Genomic DNA, 21,567 nt, shown 5'->3' with positions numbered 1-21,567 from the left:
AAAATTCCGTAATTCCATAATTCCTGTAATTCTCATAATTTTCCAACTCCGGGATGTTCGGGTTTGGGGAGTTTAAGATAAAGGATGGGGTTTGGGAGAGCTCGGAGTGAGGCCGTGCCACCATGCTGGGTGCCGTGAGGGCCTGAGGGGTTCTGGGGGCTTTTTACGCCTCAAAATTCCACAATTCCATAATTCCTATAATTCTCATAATTTCCCAACTCTGGGATGTTGGGTTTTGAGGGATTTAAGATAAAGGATGGGGTTTGGGCGAGCTGGGAGCGAGGCATCATTGCTCCCTTTTCCCATGAAAACACCGGGTAGGATCCCCCCAAAAAACCCCACAAAACCAACCAAAAAAATCCATAAAACCCACCAAAACCTTCTTGGTTTTCTGTCTTTTATTTCCAAGACCAATTCCATGATTTCATTAATTTTTATTTTTTAGGATTAAATAAGGGGATGGAACTTGGAAGAGTTCAGAGTGTGCTGATCCCAAAAAAACCCTGAAACAACCCAAAAAACCCCAACCAAATCCATCCTTTTATTCCCAAAATGAATAATTTCCCAATCCCACAATGGTGGTTTTTAGAATTAAGCAAAAAAAAAAGAGGATTTTGAAGAGCACAGCCCTCATCCCTCCTCCCTCAGCTCAGTTTTCCCCTAAAACCACTTAAACCCAAAAACAGCCCAAAATCCACCCAAATCTGGCTCAAATTTCTGATGTTTTATTCCCAAAAGGCCACGAAGTGGAGAGTGGAAAACAAATAAATGAGGGGACAATAAAATAATTGAGCATTTGCAGTGGTTTAAAAGAGTTTTTCACTATTTTTCAGCCTGTCAGGGAGGAAAATCCCCAAAAAAAGCCGAATTTGGCCCAAAACGGTGTCAGCGAAGGCAAAGAGGAGGATCCGGAGCCAGGGGAAGGATTTGGGGGTAAAAAAGGGAATTTTGGGAGGGGGAGGAAAAAGATTTTGGGGTGGGATAGGAAAGGTTTGGGGCGGAATGAAATATTTGGGGTGCAATTGGAGAGATTTGGGGTGAAATTTGAAAGGTTTGGGGTTGGCTGAGGGATTTGGGGTGAAATTTGAGGAGTTTTAGGTGGGAACTGAGGGTTTGGGGTGGAATGAAGAGATTTTGGGTGAAATTTGAGGGATTTGGGGTGGGATTTGAGGAGTTTTGGGTGGAATGAAGGAATTTGGGGTGGAATTTGAGGGATTTGGGGCGGAATCTGAGGGGTTTAGGGTGAAATTTGAAGGTTTTGGGCGGGATTTGAGGGATTTTGGGTGGGATTTGAGGGATTTAGGGTGCAATGAAGGGAACTGAGGTGAAATTTGAGGATCTGGAGTGAAATTTGATGATTTAGGGTGGGATTTGAGGGATTTAGGGTGGGATTTGGGGGATTTAGGGTGGAATTTGAGGGATTTAGGGTGAAATTTGAGGATTTGGGGTGGGATTTGAGGATTTAGGGTGGAATTTGGGGATTTAGGGTGGGATTTGAGGATTCAGGGTGGGATTTGAGGATTTAGGGTGGGATTTGAGGGATTTAGGGTGGGATTTGAAGGATTTTAGGGTGAAATTTGACTATTTAGGGTGGGATTTGGGGGATTTAGGGTGGGATTTGAGGATTTGGGGTGGGATTAGGGGATTTGGGGTGGGATTTGGGGTGAACTTTGAGGATTTAGGGTGGGATCTGAGGATTTAGGGTGGGATTAGGGTGGGATTTGGGGTGGGATTTGAGGGTTTGGGGTGGGATTTGGGGATTTAGGGTGGGATTGGGGTGGGATTTGAGGATTTGGGGTGAACTTTGGGGATTTGGGGTGAACTTTGGGGATTTGGGGTGGGATTGGGGCGGGCTCTGCCCCCCCAGCCCCGTTTCCCCGCGCGGGGTCAGGGCAGCGCCCGGTGCCGGCGGCGTTTCGGCGATTCCCGTCATGGAGCGCGGGGGGATGGGGCCGGGGGGGGCAGCGCTGTCGCGACATGTCCCGATAGTGACAGACATCCGGCGATATCTCGCGATATATCGTGATATCTCCCGGTATATCGCAATATCTGGGGATATCTCCTGATATTCATCAATACCCCTCGATATATCGTGATATCCAGTGATATCTCCCGATATATCGCGATATCCAGGGATACATCCCGATATCTCCCGATATGTGGTGATATCCATCAATATCTCCCGATATATCGCGATATATCCGCCGATATATCGTGACACTCATTGATATTTCCCCGTATATCGCGACATCCAGCGATATCTCCCGCTATATCGCCTCATATCGCGACATGTCGCGACAGAGCCTCCCCCTAGCGGGGCCTAGGCCAGCTGGGACTCGATGGCGGCCAGGATCCTGCGCAGTTTGGGGTCGCTGTCCACGAAGCCATCGCCGTTCTGGGGGGGGGGACACCCCAAAATGGGGAGGGGGATCCCAAAATGGGGAGGGGGATCCCAAAATGGGGAGGGGGAGGGGCACCCACCTTTTTGGAGTGGACCAGGTGCTCCCCCACGGTCACCTCAAACCATCCCGTCACCTCCGGGGTGCCCTGACCGCTCTGGGGGGGCGGGGGGGCAGCTGAGAGACCCCCAAAACCCCCCCCCAAAAAACCCCCCAAAAATCCCCCTGGGGATCCCACCCCAAAATCCCCGGGATCCCCCCCAAAATCCTCTGGATTCCACCCCAAAAACCCCAGGATCCCCCCGAAATTTTCTGGATTCCACCCCAAAACTGTTGGGGGGGATTTTACCCGCCCCAAAATCCTGGGAATTCACCCCAAAAAAATCTGGATCCCACCCCAAAAATCCTGAGACCCCCCCCCCAAAATCCTGTGGGTCCACCCCAAAATCCTGTGAATTCACCCCAAATCAGCCCTGATATCCCAAATTTGGGGACCCCAGCCCCAAATCAGCCCCGACCCCCCAAATTTGGGGACCCCAGCCCCAAATCAGCCCGACCCCCCAAATTTGGGGACCCCAGCCCCAAATCAGCCCTGATATCCCAAATTTGGGGACCCCAGCCCCAACTCAGCCCCGACCCCCCCACATTTGGGGACCTCAGCCCCAAATCAACCCAAAATCAGCCCCAAACTCCCCAAATTTGGGGACCCCAGCCCCAAATCAGCCTCGACCCCCCCAAATCAGCCCCGACCCCCCAAATTTGGGGACCCCAGCCCCACCACGTCCAGGGCTCCCGGGAAGCGCCGCTCCAGTTCCTGCTTCAGCTTCAGAAACTGCAATTTGGGGAGGGGTCACCAGTGGGGAGGGGGCTCCTCACCCCCCCGGGTGTTTTGGGGTGCCCCCACCCCGAATTTGGGGAGGGGGTGTCAGAAAAGGGGGAGGGGAGGGGGAGGGGCTCACCTTGGGTTTGTAGCCTCAGGCTCCGCTGGGGGATGGGCAGTGAGGGGGGGGTAAAAATGGGACCCCATCCCCATTTTGGGATTGGGGACCCCCACTAGAATTGGGGACCCCTCCCAGAATTGGGGACCCCTCCCAGAATTGGGGACTCTCCCTAGAACTGGGGACACCCCCCCCGAGAATTGGGGACACCCCCGGAATTGGGGACCCTCACCCAGAACTGGGGACACCCCCGGAATTGGGGACCCTCACCAGAATTGGGGACCCCTCCCAGAATTGGGGACTCTCCCCCAGAACTGGGGACACCCCCCCAGAATTGGGGACCCCCCCGGAATTGGGGACCCTTACCCAGAAGTGGGGACCCCCTCCCCAGAATTGGGGACCCCCCGGACTGGGGACCCTCACCCAGAATTGGGGACCCCCCCCCAGAACTGGGGACCCCTCCCAGAATTGGGGACCCTCACCCAGAATTGGGGACCCCCCCCCAGAACTGCGGACCCGTCCCAGAATTAGGGGACCCCCCCCCCCCTCAGAATTAGGGACACCCCTCGACCTGGGGACCCCTCCCAGAATTGGGGACCCTCACCCAGAATTGGGGACCCCTCCCAGAATTGGGGACCCTCACCCAGAATTGGGGACCCCTCCCAGAATTAGGGACCCCCCGGAACTGGGGACCCCCCCCCCAGGATTAGGGACACACCCCCCAGGATTAACGACCCCCACCCCAGAACTGGGCCCCCCCCGGGGATCAGGGACTCCCCCCCCCAGAACTGGGGACCCCTCCCCAGAATTGGGGACCCCCCCCAGAATTGGGGACCCCCCAGTTGGGCCCCCCCGGTACCAGTAAAGGACATGGACTCGGAGCGGCGCCATGGCGGACACTGCGCATGCGCGGGGGGCGGGGCCAGCGCTGGGACCGGGGACACCAGGGCGGGACCAGTAAAACCAGTACGGGACCAGTGACACCAGTGTGATACCAGTGACACCAGTGCGGGACCAGTAAAACCAGTACGGGACCAGTAAAACCAGTACGGGACCAGTGACACCAGTGTGATACCAGTGACACCAGTGCGGGACCAGTAAAACCAGTACGGGACCAGTAAAACCAGTGTGATACCAGTGACACCAGTGCGGGACCAGTAAAACCAGTACGGGACCAGTAAAACCAGTGTGATACCAGTGACACCAGTACGGGACCAGTAAAACCAGTATGGGACCAGTGACACCAGTACGGGACCAGTGACACCAGTGCGGGACCAGTAAAACCAGTACGTGACCAGTGATACCAGTACGGGACCAGTGACACCAGTGTGATACCAGTGACACCAGTACGGGACCAGTGACACCAGTGTGATACCAGTGACACCAGTGCGGGACCAGTAAAACCAGTACGGGACACCAATGGGACCAGTGACACCAGTGTGGATGTGACCAGTGAAACCAGTAAGGGACCACTACTGGGACCAGTAAAACCATTGCCCAGTCCCCCCCCCCAGTCCCTCCCCCAGTGCTCCCAGTCCCCCCCAGTCCCTCCCCCAGTGTCCCCAGTCCCTCCCCCAGTGTCCCCAGTCCCTCCCAGTCCCTCCCCCCGTGTCCCCAGTCCCTCCCAGTCCCTCCCAGTCCCTCCCCCCGTGTCCCCAGTGCTCCCAGTCCCTCCCCCAGCGCTCCCAGTCCCGCCCCTCCCCTCCCCCAGCGCTCGGATGGATCCCGGCGATCCGCTGGATCCGCCCGATCCCGGGGGGCGGGGGGGGCGCGGGGGGCGCCGCGGCTGAGCCGGGGGGGCCCGGGGGGGTCCCGGGGGGGGTCCCGGGGGGGCTCGGGGGGTCCCGGCGCCCCCCGGCCCGGAGCCATGGGCGAATGGACCATCCTGGAGCGGCTGCTGGAGGCGGCGGTGCAGCAGCACTCCACCATGATCGGCAGGTCAGAGACCCCCGGGACCCCCGGATCCCACCCGAGGGACCCCCCGATCCCACCCGAGGGACCCCCGGATCCATCCCCGGGACCCCCCGATCCCCCCGGGACCCCCAGATCCCACCCGAGGGACCCTCGGATCCATCCCCGGTACCCCCGAATCCTACCGGAGGGACCCCCAGATCCTCCCCCGGGACCCCCAGATCCATCCCCGGAACCCCCGGGACCCCAAATCCATCCCCGGGACCCCGAATCCCACCGGAGGGACCCCGGATCCACTCCCGGGACCTCAAATCCTCCCCACGGGACCCCAAATCCTCCCCACGGGACTCCAAATCCCACCCGCGGGACCCCCAGATCCACCCCCGGGACCCCAAATCCCACCCGCGGGACCCCCGGATCCACCCCCGGGACCCCAAATCCTACCGGAGGGACCCCCGGATCCACCCCCGGCATCTCAAATCCCACCCCCAATTCATCCTGGGGTCCTAAATCCACCCGGAATTCGCCCAGATCCACCCTGGGATCCCAAGTCCCACCCCAAAACCATCCCCGGGACCCCCAAATCGCACCCGAAATCCCCCCAGCACCCCCGGATCCCCCCGGGACCCCAAATCCCCCCCGAATCCCCCCAAATCCCACCCCAAATCCCTCCAGATTCCCTCCGGGATCCCCCAATTCCCCCCAAATCACCCTCCGGGACCCCCAAATCCCCCCCGGACCCCAAAATCCCTTCCCAAGCCTCCGGGACCTCCCCCCGCCGCTGTCCCCTCCCCGTTGTCACCTCCCCTCGGGCAGCAGGTGACACTGGTGACACTGGTGACACTGGGACAGCCCGGGGGGGCCCCTCCCGCGGGGGGGGAGGGAGGAAAAGGTCCCCACGTGTCCCCAGACCTGTCCCCACCCCCGCAGGGTACCTGGGGGGGACCCGGGTGGGACTGGGGGGGACAGGAGGGACCGAGGAGTGACCCAGGTGTGACCCAGGTGTGACCTGGGTGGCCCCAGGTGGCCCCGGTGGCTCAGGGCCGCCCACGGTCCCTGCGGGCAGCACGTGACCAGGGCAGCCACTGCCACGTGGTGGCCAGGTGAGCCGCCAGGTGTGCCCTGGGGTGGCCAGGTGAGCCGCCAGGTGTGCCCTGGGGTGGCCAGGTGAGCCACCAGGTGAGCCCTGGGGTGGCCAGGTGAGCCACCAGGTGAGCCCTGGGGTGGCCAGGTGAGCCCTGGGGTGGCACCAGGTGAGCCCTGGGGTGGCCAGGTGAGCACCAGGTGAGCCCCAGGTGAGCCACCAGGTGTGCTGCGTGTCTGGCAGGGCACACGTGGCCAGGTAGGGCCAGGTGAGCCAGGCTGGATGGGGGGGAAGGCCAGGTGGGACCCCCAGCTCCAGGTGGCAGCACCGGTGCAGACCCCTGCCCAGCACACCTGTCCCTGTCCCCAGGATCCTGCTGTCCCTGTGGTCATTCCCTGTCCCTGTGGCCATTTCCTGACCCTGCTGACCCTGTGGTCATTCTGTGTCCCTGCTGGTCATTCCCTGTCTGTCTGTCCCTCCCCAGGATCCTGCTGACCCTTCTGGTCATTCCCTGTCCCTGTGTCCATTTCCCTGTCCCTGCTGGTCATTCTCTAGGATCCTGCTGACCGTGGTGGTCATTCCCTGTGTCCCTCTGTCCATTTCCCTGACCCTCCTGACCCTGTGGTCACTCCCTGTCCCTGTGGTCACTCCCTGTCCCTGTGGTCATTCCCTGTCCCTGTGGTCACTCCCTGACCGTGGTGGTCACTCCCTGACCCCGCTGGTCATTCCCCAGGATCCTGCTGACGGTGGTGGTCACTCCCTGTCCCTGTGGTCATTCCCTGTCCCTGTGGTCACTCCCTGACCCCGTGGTCACTCCCTGTGTCCCTCCCCAGGATCCTGCTGACGGTGGTGGTCATTCCCTGTCCCTGTGGTCACTCCCTGTCCCTGTGGTCACTCCCTGTCCCTGTGGTCACTCCTTGACCCTGTGGTCACTCCCTGTGTCCCTCCCCAGGATCCTGCTGACCGTGGTGGTCACTCCCTGTCCCTCTGTCCATTTCCCTGACCCTGCTGACCCTGTGGTCATTCCCTGACCCTGTGGTCACTCCCTGTGTCCCTCCCCAGAATCCTGCTGACGGTGGTGGTCACTCCCTGTCCCTCTGTCCCTCCCCAGGATCCTGCTGACGGTGGTGGTCACTCCCTGTCCCTGTGTCCATTTCCCTGACCCTGCTGGTCATTCCCCAGGATCCTGCTGACGGTGGTGGTCACTCCCTGGCCCTGTGGTCACTCCCTGACCCTGTGGTCACTCCCTGACCCCGTGGTCACTCCCTGTGTCCCTCCCCAGGATCCTGCTGACGGTGGTGGTCACTCCCTGTCCCTGTGGTCATTCCCCGGGATCCTGCTGATGGTGGTGGTCACTCCCTGTCCCTCTGTCCATTTCCCTGACCCTGCTGGTCATTCCCCAGGATCCTGCTGACGGTGGTGGTCACTCCCTGACCCCGTGGTCACTCCCTGTCCGTCTGTCCCTCCCCAGGATCCTGCTGATGGTGGTGGTCACTCCCTGTCCCTGTGGTCACTCCCTGTCCCTGTGGTCACTCCCTGTGTCCCTCCCCAGGATCCTGCTGACGGTGGTGGTCATTCCCTGTCCCTGTGGTCACTCCCTGTCCCTGTGGTCACTCCCTGTCCCTGTGGTCACTCCTTGACCCTGTGGTCACTCCCTGTGTCCCTCCCCAGGATCCTGCTGACGGTGGTGGTCACTCCCTGTCCCTGTGTCCATTTCCCTGACCCTGCTGGTCATTCCCCAGGATCCTGCTGACGGTGGTGGTCACTCCCTGTCCCTCTGTCCATTTCCCTGACCCTGTGGTCACTCCCTGACCCTGCTGGTCATTCCCCAGGATCCTGCTGACGGTGGTGGTCATTCCCTGTCCCTGTGGTCACTCCCTGACCCCGTGGTCACTCCCTGTGTCCCTCCCCAGGATCCTGCTGACGGTGGTGGTCACTCCCTGTCCCTGTGGTCACTCCCTGTCCCTGTGGTCACTCCCTGTCCCTGTGGTCATTCCCCAGGATCCTGCTGACGGTGGTGGTCACTCCCTGTCCGTCTGTCCCTCCCTGTGTCCCTCCCCAGGATCCTGCTGACGGTGGTGGTCACTCCCTGTGTCCCTCCCCAGGATCCTGCTGACGGTGGTGGTCACTCCCTGTCCGTCTGTCCCTCCCCAGGATCCTGCTGACGGTGGTGGTCACTCCCTGTCCGTCTGTCCCTCCCCAGGATCCTGCTGACGGTGGTGGTCATCTTCCGCATCCTGATCGTGGCCATCGTGGGCGAGACGGTCTACGAGGACGAGCAGACCATGTTCATGTGCAACACGCTGCAGCCGGGCTGCAACCAGGCCTGCTACGACAAAGCCTTCCCCATCTCGCACATCCGCTACTGGGTCTTCCAGATCATCCTGGTCTGCACGCCCAGCCTCTGCTTCATCACCTACTCGGTGCACCAGGCGGCCAAGCAGCGCGAGCGCCGCTGCTCCTTCCTGCAGCCGCTGCTGGAGCCGCGCCGGCCGCGCGCCAACGGCGCCCCGGGGGCGGACGGGGGCAAGGAGGAGCCCGAGGGGGGCACGGGGGCACGGCCGGCACGGAGCAGCGCCAAGGTGAAACGGCAGGAGGGCATCTCCAGGTTCTACGTCATACAGGTGAGTGAAAATGGGGTAAAATATTGAAAAATAGAGGGATAGAAATGCCCAACGGGGGCCAAGGAGGAGCCCGAGGGGGGCACGGGGACACGGCCGGCGCGGAGCAGCGCCAAGGTGAAACGGCAGGAGGGCATCTCCAGGTTCTATGTCATCCAGGTGGGTGAAAATATTGATAAATAGAGATATAGAAATGCCCAATGGCACCGGCATGGCCCCAGCACAACGCCAAGGTGAAACGGCAGGAGGGCATCTCCAGGTTCTATGTGATACAGGTGGGTGAAAATGGGGGAAATTAGGGTAAAATCGGGTAAAATAGAGGTGTGAAAATGTCCAACGGCGCCCCGGGCATGGAGGGGGGCAAGGAGGAGCCCGAGGGCGGCACGGGGACACGGCCGGCACGGAGCAGCGCCAAGGTGAAACGGCAGGAGGGCATCTCCAGGTTCTATGTGATACAGGTGAGTGAAAATATTGAAAAATAGAGATGTAAAAATGCCCAATGGCACCGGCATGGCCCCAGCACAGCACCAAGGTGAAACGGCAGGAGGGCATCTCCAGGTTCTATGTCATACAGGTGGGTGAAAATGGGGTAAAATATTGAAAAATAGAGGTATAGAAATGCCCAACGGGGCCCGACGGGGGCAAGGAGGAGCCCGAGGGGGGCACGGGGACACGGCCGGCGCGGAGCAGCGCCAAGGTGAAACGGCAGGAGGGCATCTCCAGGTTCTATGTGATACAGGTGGGTGAAAATGGGGGAAAATGGGTGAAAACTGGGTAAAATAGAGGGGTAAAAATGTCCAACGGCGCCCCGGGCATGGAGGGGGGCAAGGAGGAGCCCGAGGGGGGCACGGGGACACGGCCGGCGCGGAGCAGTGCCAAGGTGAAACGGCAGGAGGGCATCTCCAGGTTCTACGTCATACAGGTGGGTGAAAATGGGTGAAATTAGGGTAAAATAGAGGGGTAAAAATGCCCAAGGGTGCCCCAGGGGTGACCAAGGTGAAACGGCAGGAGGGCATCTCCAGGTTCGGCGTCATCCAGGTGGGTCTGCAGAGCTGTCCATTTTTGTGTCCGTTTTTGTGTCCATTTTTGTGTCCGTTTTGTGACCTTTTTGTGCCCAGGTGGTGTTCAGGAACGCGCTGGAGATCTCCAGCCCAGCTCTCACCTGTCCCTCTCTCACCCTCACCTGTCCCTGTGCCCAGGTGGTGTTCAGGAATGTTCTGGGGGCAGTCTCTCACCCTCACCTGTCCCTCTGTGCCCAGGTCGCGTTCAGGAATGTTCCAGGGCAGTTTCTCACCCTCACCTGTCCCTCTCTCCCCCTCACCTGTCCCTGTCCCGCCCAGGTGGTGTTCCGGAACGCGCTGGAGATCTCCAGCCCATCTCACCTGTCTCTGTTGTAGCCCAGGTGTTCAGGAAGGTTCCAGCCCAGCTCTCTCCCCTCACCTGTCCCTCTCTCCCCCTCACCTGTCCCTCTCTCCCCCAGGTGGTGTTCCGGAACGCTCTGGAGATCTCCAGCCCGTCTCACCTGTCCCTGTCTCCCCCAGGTGGTGTTCCGCAACGCTCTGGAGATCTCCAGCCCGTCTCACCTGTCCCTCTCAGCCCTCACCTGTCCCTGTCTCCCCCAGGTGGTGTTCCGGAACGCTCTGGAGATCTCCAGCCTGTCTCACCTGTCCCTGTCTCCCCCAGGTGGTGTTCCGGAACGCTCTGGAGATCGGTTTCCTGGGCGGGCAGTACTTCCTCTACGGCTTCAACGTTCCGGCCATCTTCGAGTGCGACCGCTACCCGTGCGTCAAGGAGGTGGAGTGCTACGTGTCGCGGCCCACCGAGAAGAGCGTCTTCCTGGTCTTCATGTTCGCCGTCTCGGGCGTCTGCGTGCTGCTCAACCTGGCCGAGCTCAACCACCTGGGCTGGCGCAAGGTGCGCGCCGCCGTGCGCGGGGCCCGCGCGCGCCGCAAGAGCCTGGGGGACGCGCGCAGGAAGGAGGGGACGGCGACGGGGACAACCACGGGGACAACGGGGCCGGCGCTGGGCAGGACACAGAGCAGCGAGTCGGCCTACGTGTGAGGGGATGGGATTGGGATTGGGATTGGGGTGGGATTGGGGTCAGGATTGGGATGGGATGGAGGGGGATCGGGGCCCACGCGCGCCGCAAGAGCCTGGGGGACGCGCGGAGAAAGGAGGGGACGGTGACAGGGACAACGGGGACAGCCACAACGGGGCCAGCGCTGGGCAGGACACAGAGCAGCGAGTCGGCCTACGTGTGAGGGGATGGGATTGGGGTCAGGATTGGGATTGGGGTGGGATTGGGGTCAGGATTGGGATGGGATGGAGGAGCGGGGCCCGCGCGCGCCACAAGAGCCTGGGGGACGCGCGGAGAAAGGAGGGGACGGCGGGGACAGCCACGGGGACAGCCACCGCGGGGCCAGCGCTGGGCAGGACACAGAGCAGCGAGTCGGCCTACGTGTGAGGGGATGGGATTGGGATTGGGGTCAGGATTGGGATGGGTTTGGGATTGGGATGGAGGAGGAGCGGGGCCCGGGCGCGCCGCAAGAGCCTGGGGGACGCGCGGAGAAAGGAGGGGACAGCGACGGGGACAACCACGGGGACAGCCACAGCCACCACGGGGCCAGCGCTGGGCAGGACACAGAGCAGCGAGTCGGCCTACGTGTGAGGGGATGGGATTGGGATTGGGATGGGTTTGGGGTCAGGATTGGGATGGGATTGGGATGCAATTGGGGTCAGGATTGGGATTGGGATGGGGTCAGGATTGGGATAAAATCAGGATGAGATCGGGATTGGGGTTGGATTGGGATGGGATTGGGGTTGGGATGGGGTCAGGATTGGGGTTGGGATGGGGTCAGGATTGGGACTGGATTGGGATTTGGGTTAGGATTGGGATTCGGTCAAGAAAGGAGATGGATGGGTTTAGGATGGGATTGGGATCAGGACTGGGATGGGATCAGGATGAGATTGGGATTGGGGTTGGATTGGGATGGGATTGGGGTTGGGATGGGGTCAGGATTGGGATTGGGATGGGATTTGGGTTAGGATGGGACTGGGATAAACAGGACTGGGACTGGGATGGACAGGACTGAGATTGGGGTCAGGAAAGAGAATGGGATGGGACTGGGATGGGACTGGGGTGGACTGGGATGGGATTGGGATGGACTGGGATGGGATTGGGGTCAGGAGAGGGACTGGGCAGGAGTTCAGCCTTGGACTGGAGCCAGAACTGGGCCGGTTTTGGTCCCAAACTGGTGGGACTGGAGCCAGGACTGTTGGGATTTCACCCCAAACTGGTGGGACTGGAGTCCCAAAACGGGGACTGGAGCCAAAGATTGGGAATTCATCCTGGAATCGCTGGGATTGGGAGCCTCAAACTGGGGGGTTCCACCCCAAACTGGGGAGTTTCACCCCAAACTGGGGGAGTTTCACCCCAAACTGGTGGGATTTCACCCCAAACTGGGGAGGTTTGGGGCCACAACTGCTGGGATTTCACCCCTAAATCGCCGGAGTTTGGAGCCGCCAAAATCGCCGGGAATTGGAGCAAAAATCATCAGGAAATGGAACCAAAATCATCAGGAATTGGAACCAGAATCTCCAGGATTTGGACTGAAAACGAGCAGGGATCACCCCCAAACTGTTGGGGTTTCAGCCCAATTTGACGGGGTCCAGACCCCAAAACCCCCAGGATTTCACCCCCAAATCTCTGAGGTTTGTCCCCAAAATTGTTGGGGTTTGTCCCCAGGATTTCCCCCCCAAATCTCCGGGGTTTTTCCCCAAATCCCCCAGGATTTCACCCCCAAATCTCCGAGGTTTTCCCCCAAATCCCCCCAAATTTCAGCCCCAAACTCCTGAGCTTTGGGGGCAAAACCTCCACCCCAAAAACTTTCGTGGGTTTCGCTCCCAAAAACGCCAAAATTCCTCCCAAACCTGCAGGAGCCCAGAGCCCAGGGAGGAGTTTGGACCAAAACTCGGAGATTTCTCCCCAAACCCCTCGGGAATTCAGCCCTGAAACCCCCGGATCCCCCCAGACTCTCCACATTTCAGGGTTTCACCCCAAAAGTTGCTGCTGTTTTTTCCCCCCCCCTCGTTTTATTCCCCTGATTTAATTTTGCCCCCCCATATGCAAATGAGGCCGGGCTAATTTGCATTTTTTGGGGTTAATTGTATTTATTTTAGCCAGATCTGTATTGATTTCAGCAAAATTTGCATTTATTTCAGGAATATTTTTATTAATCTGAGGGTATTTGTATTTATTTTAGTGAGATTTGTATTTATTTAGGGAGGTTTTTATTTATTTTGGGCTGTATTTATTTCAAGCTGTATTTATTTTGGGGGGAATTAAATAATTTTAGGGAAGTTTTTATTTATTTTGGGGGGGTTGTATTTATTTTTCGAGGTTTGTATTCATTTTTAGAGGTTTGTATTATTTTTGGGGGGATTTGTATTAATTTTAGGCCGATTTAAATTCATTTTTAGACCTCTGTAATTTGATTTAGAGCTTTCATTATTTTTTTGGGGTGCATTTATTGGAATTTGTGGTTTTTTGAGGGAAATGTTGATTTTTGGGGGGGTTCAGAGGTGCTGAGGGGGGGCAGAGCCCCCCCAAAATGTCAATAAAGGGGTGACAGAGACCGGAGTGGATTTGGGGGGGTCCTGGGGGTCCCCCGTGGGAAAGGGGGGCTCAGAACCCCAAAATTGGGGTCAGAACCCCCAAAATTGGGTTCAGAACCTACAAAATTGGGGTCAGAACCTCCAAAATTGGGGTCAGAATCCCCAAAATTTGGGTCAGAATCATCAAAATTGGGGTCAGAGCCCCAAAATTGGGGTCAGAACCTCCAAAATTGGGGTCAGAATCCCCAAATTGGAGTCAGAATCCCCAAAATGGCTTTAGAGACCCCAAAATGAGGTCAAAGCTCCCCAAAATGGGCCCCAAACCCCCCAAAATGAGCTCAGAGCCCCCCAAAATGGGCTCAGAAACTCCAAATTGAGCTCAGCCCCCCAAAATAGACTCAGACCCCTCCTCAAATTGAGCTCAGCCCCCCCAAGTGAGGTCAAAGCCCCCCAAAATGGATTCAAAACCCCCCAAAATGGGTTTAGAGCCCCCCAAATGGGCTCAGAGACCCCAAAATGAGCTCAGACCCCCCCCCAAATGGGTTTGGAGCCCCCCAAAATGGGCTCAGCCCCCCCAAAATACACTCAGACCCCTCCCTAAATGGAGCTCAGCCCCCCCAAGTGAGGTCAAAGCCCCCCAAAATGAGCCCAGACCCCCCCAAATGTGTTTAGAGCCCCCAAATTGAGCTCAGTCGCCCCAAAATGAGCTCAGACCCCCCCAAAATGAGCCCAGACCCCCCCAAATGTGTTTAGAGCCCCCCAAAATGGGCTCAGCCCCCCCAAATTGAGCTCAGCCCCCCCAAATTGAGCTCAGCCCCCCCCAAAATGAGCTCAGCCCCCCCAAATTGAGCTCAGACCCCCCAAAATGGACTCAGACCCCTCCTCAAATTGAGCTCAGAGACCCCAAAATGGGCTCAGACCCCCCTCAAATGGATTAAAGACCCCCAAAATGGGTTTAGAGCCCCCCAAAATGGGCTCAGAGACCCCAAAATGAGCTCAGACCCCCCCCAAATTGAGTTCAGCCCCCCCCAAACGAACTCAGCCCCCCAAAATGGATTCAAGACCCCCCCAAAATGAACTCAGACCCCCCCAAAATGAGCTCAGCCCCCCCCAAATTGAGTTCAGTCCCCCCAAAATGAGCTCAGATCCCCCAAAATGAGCTCAGACCCCCCCAAATTGAGCTCAGATCCCCCAAAATGAGCTCAGACCCCCCCAAATTGAGCTCAGCCCCCCCAAATTGAGCTCAGCCCCCCCAAATTGAGCTCAGACCCCCCCCAAATTGAGCTCAGCCCCCCCAAATTCAGCTCAGCCCCCCCAAATTCAGCTCAGCCCCCCAAAATAGACTCAGACCCCCAAATTCTGCTCCAAGGATTTATTTGGGGAGGGGTCCCGGGTCAGAGCCTGGAACAGAAAGGGGGGAGGGGCTCAGGGGGGGCTCGGGGGGGGCTCCCCAAATTCGGGGATCCCCCCCAGGGCCCCCAGACTCACGTCACGGCCCGGAAGCTTCGCTTCTCCACCAACTTCACCCGGTACCGGCGCCGGAACCTGCGCGAAAAACGCCAGAATTGGGTCAGAAATGAACAAATTTGGGGCTTTCCAGAATTTTGGGGGTTTTCCTGTGAATTTGGGGTTTTTTTTCCCATGAATTTTTGGGTTTTCCCTGAATTTTGGGGCTTTTCTTGTGAATTTCAGGGGGTTTCTCCCATTAATTTTGGGGTTTTCCTGCGAATTTTGGGGATTTCCCCCACAGATTTGGGGTTTTTTCCCTGAATTTTGGGGTTTCTCCTGTAATTTTGGGGTCTTCCCCACGAATTTGGGGGTTTTCCTGTGAATTTTGGGGGTTTTCCTGTAATTTTAGGGTTTTTTTCCCATGAATTTTGGGGGTTTTCCCATGAATTTTGGGGTTTCTCCTGTAATTTCGGGTGTTTTTCCCCTGAATTTTGGGGTTTGCCCCACGAATTTGGGGGTTTTCCTGTGAATTTTGGGGGTTTTCCCTGTAATTTCAGGGTTTTTTCCCATGAATTTCGGGGTTTTTCCCTGAATTTTGAGGTTTTTTCCCCGAAAATTTTATAATTTTCCATATAAATTTTCTTTTCCCCCCAAATTTTGGTTTTTTCCCCCCAAATTTTAGTTTTTATCCCCAAATTTAGTTTTTCCCCTCAAATTTTGGTTTTTTCCCCCAAATTTTGGGTTTTTTTCCCCCAAACTTTAGTTTTTATCCCCAAATTTTGATTTTTTCCCCCCAAATTGTTTTTTTTCCCCAAATTTATGTTATTTCCCCCCAAATTTTGTTTCCCCCCCCGAATTTTGTTTCCCCCCCCAAATTTTGATTTTTCCCCCAAAATTTTGATTTTTTCCCCCAAATTTTGGGTTTTTTTCCCCCAGACTTCAGTTTTCATCCCCCAATTTTGGTTTTTTTCCCCCCAACTTTAGTTTTTATCCCCAAATTTTGTTTTTTTCCCCCAAGTTTTGGTTTTTATCCCCAAATTTTGTTTTTCCCCCCCCAAATTCTGTTTTTCCCCTCCAAATTTTGATTTTTTCCCCAAATTTTGATTTTTTCCCCCCAAACTTTAGTTTTTATCCCCAAACTTTGGTTTTTCCCTCCAAATTTTGATTTTTTCCCCAAAATTTTGATTTTTTTTCCCCAAATTTTAGTTTTTATCCCCAGATTTTTGTTTTTCCCCCCCAAATTTTGGTTTTTTCCCCTCAATTTTTTATATTTTCCCCCCAAATTTTGATTTTTCCCCCCAAATTTTAGTTTTTATCCCCCCAAATTTTGATTTTCCCCCCAAATTTCCTTTTTTCCCCCCGTTTTTGTCTCTCACCTGGCCCTGAGGCGTGGCTCCAGGATGTTCCTCCTCTGGAGGCTCCTGAAGCGATCCCTGAGCAGGCTCCCCTCGGGCTGGGATTCATTTTGGGGGGAAATCCCCAAATTTCAGATTTTTGGGGATCCCCGAGGTTTCTGGACCCCCCAATTTGGGGTTGGGGGCTCAGGGCAGCCTCAGCCTCCCCGGGGTCCCGTCCCCGTGACCGAACCCCGGGGGCCCAAAGCTTCACATTCCCCTCCTGGGAATCCTCCCAGCGCAAGGATGGATCTCATCAGCGGCTGCTGGGCCCCAAAACACCCAATTCCACCCCAAAATGGGGCTTGGAATAAAAAAACCAAGATTTTCCCCCAAAAAATCAAGATTTTCCCCCAAAAATTGGGATTTTCCCACAAAAAAATGAGATTTTTCCAAAAAAAATTGAGATTTTTCCCCCAAACATCAAGATTTTTTTCCCCCCCAAAATTGTAAATTTCCACCAAAAAACTGAGATTTTCCCACAAAAAATTGGGATTTTCCCCCACAAAACTGAGATTTTAAAAAAAAAAATTGAGATTTTCCCCCAAAAAATAGAGAATTTCCACAAAAAAATTTGAGATTTTCCCCACCAAAATTGAGATTTTCCCACAAAAAAATGAGATTTCCCCCCCAAAAAATCAAGATTTTTCCCCCCCAAAAAATGTGGATTTTCGCCCCAAAAATTGAAAATTTCCACAAAAAATGGGGATTTTCCCCACCAAAATTGGGATTTTCCCCCCAAAAATTGAAAATTTCCACAAAAAATGGGGATTTTCCCCACCAAAATTGGGATTTTCCCCACCAAAATTGAGATTTTTCCCCCAAAATTTGAGATTTTCCCCCAGAAAATTGAGATTTCCCCCCCAAAAATTGAATTTCCCCCCCCAAAATTGAGATTTTCCCCCCAAAAAATGAGAATTTCCACCAAAAAATTGAGATTTTCCCACAAAAAAATGAGATTTTCCCCCCAAAATATGAGAATTTCCACAAAAAAATCGAGATTTTCCCCCCAAAAAATTGAAAATTTCCACAAAAATGTGGATTTCCCTCCCCCAAATGAGGATTTTCCCCAAAAAGGGGAATTTTCCCCCAGACCCACCCGGAGGCTCCTCAGGGACTCTGGGATCTCCTCGCTCAGCTGCACCTCCAGCTCGGGCTCCTCGTAGCTGCAAAGCACCAAAATTGGCATTTTTAGCCCCCAAAAAAGGGGGAGGGGGTGGGGTCACCCCAAATCCTGCCCCATTTTTACCACCCCAAACTTCAATTCCCATTTTAACCTCCCCAAATCCCCATTCCCCCCTCAAACCCCCATTTCCCACCCCGAATTCCCCCCAAAATCCCCATTTCCCCTCCCAAATCCCCATTTCCCCCCCTCCCAAATCCCCCATTTCCCACCCCAAGCCCCGTTTTTCCCTCCCCAAACTCCATTTTCCCACCCCAAATCCCCATTTTTCCCTCCTCAAACTCCATTCTTCCCCCTCGAAATCCCAATTCCCCATTTCCCCCATCCCAATCCCATTTCCCTCCCCAATCCCATTCCCCAAATTCCCCATTCCCCCCTCCCCAAATCCCCCATTTCCTCCCCAAATCCTCCATTTCCCCCTCCCCAATCCCCTCCTCTCCCCAATCCCATTTCCCCACCAATTCCCCATCCCAATTCCCCCATTTCCTCCCCAAATCCCCCATTCCCCCTCCCCAATCCTCTCCCCTCCCCAATCCCATTTCCCTCCCAATTCCCCATCCCAATTCCCCATTTCCCTCCCAATTCCCCACATTCCCCATTCCCCAAATCCCCCATTCCCCCTCCCCACATTCCCCCCTCCCCAAATCCCCCATTCCCCCCTCCCCAATCCCATTCCCCCCTCCCCAATTTCCCCATTTCCCCTCCCCAATCCCATTCCCCTCATGCCAATCCCATTTCCCCCATCCCAATCCCATTTCCCCCCAAATTCCCCATTCCCCCCTCCCCAATTCCCCATTTCCCCATCCCAATTCCTCATTCCCCTCCCCAATCCCATTTCCCCCTCCTGTCCCCATTTCCCCTCCCCAATTCCCCATTCCCCCTCCCCACATTCCCCATTTCCCCTTCCCCAAATCCCCCATTCCCCCTCCCCAATCCCATTCCCCATTCCCCATTCCCCCCTCCCCAATCCCCCCTTTCCCCCTCCCCAATCCCATTCCCCCCTCCCCAATTTTCCATTTCCCTTCCCCAATCCCATTTCCCTCCCAAATCCCCCATTCCCCATCCCAATCCCATTCCCAATCCCCCATTTCCCCCCTCCCCAATCCCCAATTCCCCCATTTCCCCCTCCCCAATCCCCCATTCCCCAAATCCCCCATTTCCCCCTCTCCCCACCGGAGCCGTCCCAGCCGTTTCGGGGCCGTTTCCCGCAGCCGCCGGCGCCGATCCCGCAGCAGCCGCCGGCGCCGCAGCTCCAGATCCCGCAGCAGCAGCGCCCGGCGCAGGGAGCGCAGCTGGAACAGCCCCTGCCGCCTCTGCAGGGCCAGGCGGGCACGGGCACGGGCACCAGCCTGGGGGGAATCCCATAAATACATGAGGGATCCCATCATTGATCCCATAAATCCATCAGGGATCCCATAAACCCAGCCCCGATCCCATAAACCCAGCCCCGATCCCATCCCGGCGCAGGGAGCGCAGCTGGAACAGCCCCTGCTGCCTTTGGGAGGCCAAACGGGCACGGGCACGGGCACCAGCCTGGGGGGAATCCCATAAATACATCAGGGATCCCATAAATCCATCATTGATCCCATCATTGATCCCATAAATCCATCACTGATCCCATCACTGATCCCATAAACCCAACCCCGATCCCATAAACCCAGCCCCGATCCCATAATCCCAGCCCCGATCCCATCCCGGCGCAGGGAGCGCAGCTGGAACAGCCCCTGCCGCCTTTGGGAGGCCAAACGGGCACGGGCACGGGGACCAGCCTGGGGGGAATCCCATAAATCCATCACTGATCCCATAAATACATCACTGATCCCATAAATCCATCATTGATCCCATCATTGATCCCATAATCCCAACCCCGATCCTGATCCAAATCCCCTCAATCCTGACCCCAACCCCAATCCCGCCCCTCAACCCCAATCCCGCCCCCAATCCCGCCCCCAATCCCAATCCCGCCCCCAACCCCAATCCTGACCCCAATCCCCTCAACCCCCAACCCTGACCCCAATCCCCCCAATCCCAATCCCGCCCCCAACCCCAATCCTGACCCCAATCCCCTCAATCCCTACCCCAATCCCAATCCTGACCCTGATCCCAACCCCAATCCCGCCCCCAATCCCGACCCCAACCCCAACCCCAATCCCGACCCCAATCCTGACCCCAACCCCAATCCCGACCCCAATCCCCCCAATCCCGACCCCAATCCTGACCCCAACCCCGACCCCAATCCCGACCGCAATCCCAACTCAAATCCCCTCAATCCCGACCCCAACCCCAATCCCAATCCCAACCCCAATCCCGACCCCAATCCCAACCCCAATCCCAATCCCCCCCCAATCCCAATCCTGACCCCAATCCAACCCAAATCCCCTCAATCCTGACCCAAATCCCGACCCCAATCCCAATCCCTCCCTCACCCTCTCCCTCTGCTCCTTCTCCCTCCGCCGCTGTTTCTCCGTTTTCCGGCCGGGCTGTTCCCGTCCCCGGGGCCGATCCCGCTCCTCATCCTCATCCTCATCCTCATCCTGCCGCCCTTCATCTTCATCCTCCTCCTCCTCCTCCAGCAGCCCCTGCAGCTGCTCCCGCAGCACGGCCTCCTGGGGACCCCAAAATCCGGGATCAGACCCCAAACCCGGGGATCAGACCCCAAAATCCAGGGGTCAGACCCCAAATCCGGGGAGCAGACCCCAAATCCGGGGATCAGACCCCAAATCCGGGGATCAGACCCCAAACCCGGGGATCAGACCCCAAACCCGGGGATCAGACCCCAAATCCGGGGAGCAGACCCCAAAATCCAGAGCTCAAACCCCAAATTCTGGGGCTCAGATCCCAAATCACGGACCCAGACCCCAAATTCCAGGGATCAGACCCCAAAATCTGGGGATCAGACCCCAAAATCGAGATCCAGACCCCAAATCCAGAGCTCAAACCCCAAATTCTGGGGCTCAGATCCCAAATTGTGTACCCAGACCCCAAATTTGGGTGCCCAAACCCCAAATTCTGGACCCAGACCCCAAATCTGGGGGCCCAGACCCCAAATCTGGGGGCTCAAACCCCAAATCTGGGGCCCAGACCCCAAATCTGGGACCCAGACCCCAAATTTGGGTGCCCAAACCCCAAATTCTGGACCCAGAACCCAAATTTGGGTGCCCAAACCCCAAATTCTGGACCCAGACCCCAAATCTGTGGGCCCAAACCCCAAATTCTGGACCCAGACCCCAAATTCTGGGGGCCCAGACCCCAAATCTGGGGGCTCAAACCCCAAATCTGGGGGCCCAGACCCCAAATCTGGGACCCAGACCCCAAATTCTGGACCTGCACCCCAAACAAGACCCCAAACTGTGGACCCAGACCCCAAATTTGGGTGCCAAGACCCCAAATTTTTGGGGCCTAGATCCCCAATCCCAAACCCACCCCCTAAATTCGGGGTGCCAGGCCCAATCCCAAACCCACCCCCCAAATTTGGGGTGCCAGGCCCAATCCCAAACCCAGACCCCAAATTTGGGGTGTCCCACCTGCGAGGGCGGCTCCTCGCTGACCTTCAGCCTCCTCTCCACCTTCTGCTCCTCCCTCCTCCTCCTCAGCTCCACCTCCAGCGCCTGCAGCAGCAGCTCCTGCACGGGGGGCACCCCAAAAACCCCTGAGACCCCAAATACACCCCAAAAACCTTCTGAGACCCCAAAACCACCCCAAAAACCCCTCTGAAACCCTTAAAACACCCCAAAACCCCTCTGAGACCCCAAATCCACCCCAAAAACCCTCTGAGACCCCAAAAATCCCTTTGAGACCCCAAAAACACCCCAAAAATCCTTCTGAGACCCCAAAAACACCCCAAAACCCCAAAATCGATCCCAAAACTACCCCAAAAACCCCTCTGAGACCCCCAAAACCACCCCAAAACCCCTCTGAGACCCCCAAAACCACCCCAAAACCCCTCTGAGACCCCCAAACCACCCCAAAACCCC

At 56.8% G+C, this 21,567-nt stretch overlaps 3 protein-coding genes across 4 annotated transcripts in view; 1 reads left to right on the top strand and 2 right to left on the bottom strand.

Annotated features, from left to right (window-relative positions):
• Positions 1-703: 703 nt before the first annotated feature.
• Positions 704-4,237, bottom strand: SELENOW (selenoprotein W). 2 transcript variants are annotated; one of them, XR_014616888.1, is made up of 6 exons: positions 4,197-4,237; positions 3,359-3,383; positions 3,178-3,231; positions 2,482-2,556; positions 2,268-2,395; positions 704-2,035 (listed from the first exon to the last, which is right to left on the bottom strand). XR_014616888.1 is itself a non-coding variant. In XM_084224415.1 (5 exons), exons 1-5 carry the CDS (start codon positions 4,226-4,228, stop codon positions 2,321-2,323), a joined length of 261 nt encoding a protein of 86 aa, XP_084080541.1. In that variant the 5' UTR covers positions 4,229-4,237; the 3' UTR covers positions 704-2,320. The 2 variants fall into 2 exon arrangements, 1 of the variants encoding a protein (XP_084080541.1); XM_084224415.1 differs by having other exon boundaries at positions 704-2,395.
• A 960-nt stretch (positions 4,238-5,197) lies between these two features.
• On the top strand, positions 5,198-11,014 carry LOC311164785 (gap junction delta-2 protein-like; the record flags this gene model as incomplete). Its single annotated transcript, XM_084224392.1, has 4 exons — positions 5,198-5,275; positions 8,536-8,914; positions 9,783-9,875; positions 10,637-11,014. The coding sequence occupies exons 1-4, from the start codon at positions 5,205-5,207 to the stop codon at positions 11,012-11,014; spliced, it is 921 nt and encodes a 306-aa protein (XP_084080518.1). The 5' UTR covers positions 5,198-5,204.
• Positions 11,015-14,896: 3,882 nt separating this feature from the next.
• Positions 14,897-21,567, bottom strand: part of NOP53 (NOP53 ribosome biogenesis factor) — a gene marked incomplete at its 5' end in the record, with an annotated part of 6,946 nt that continues 275 nt past the window's right edge. Inside the window, 7 exons of the mRNA XM_084224391.1 lie at positions 14,897-14,968; positions 15,056-15,112; positions 16,393-16,469; positions 17,510-17,576; positions 18,767-18,942; positions 20,020-20,199; positions 21,118-21,216. Of these exons, the coding sequence (XP_084080517.1) occupies positions 14,962-14,968; positions 15,056-15,112; positions 16,393-16,469; positions 17,510-17,576; positions 18,767-18,942; positions 20,020-20,199; positions 21,118-21,216 (663 nt within the window). The 3' untranslated portion in view covers positions 14,897-14,961. The remainder of the gene's footprint in view (positions 14,969-15,055; positions 15,113-16,392; positions 16,470-17,509; positions 17,577-18,766; positions 18,943-20,019; positions 20,200-21,117; positions 21,217-21,567) is intronic.

Source organism: Fringilla coelebs (assembly GCF_963513975.1).
Source record: "Fringilla coelebs genome assembly, chromosome: 37".
Classification (NCBI taxonomy): domain Eukaryota; kingdom Metazoa; phylum Chordata; class Aves; order Passeriformes; family Fringillidae; genus Fringilla; species Fringilla coelebs.
Note: the sequence above shows the minus strand (reverse complement) of the source record. Positions and strands in the feature narration are given on the sequence as shown.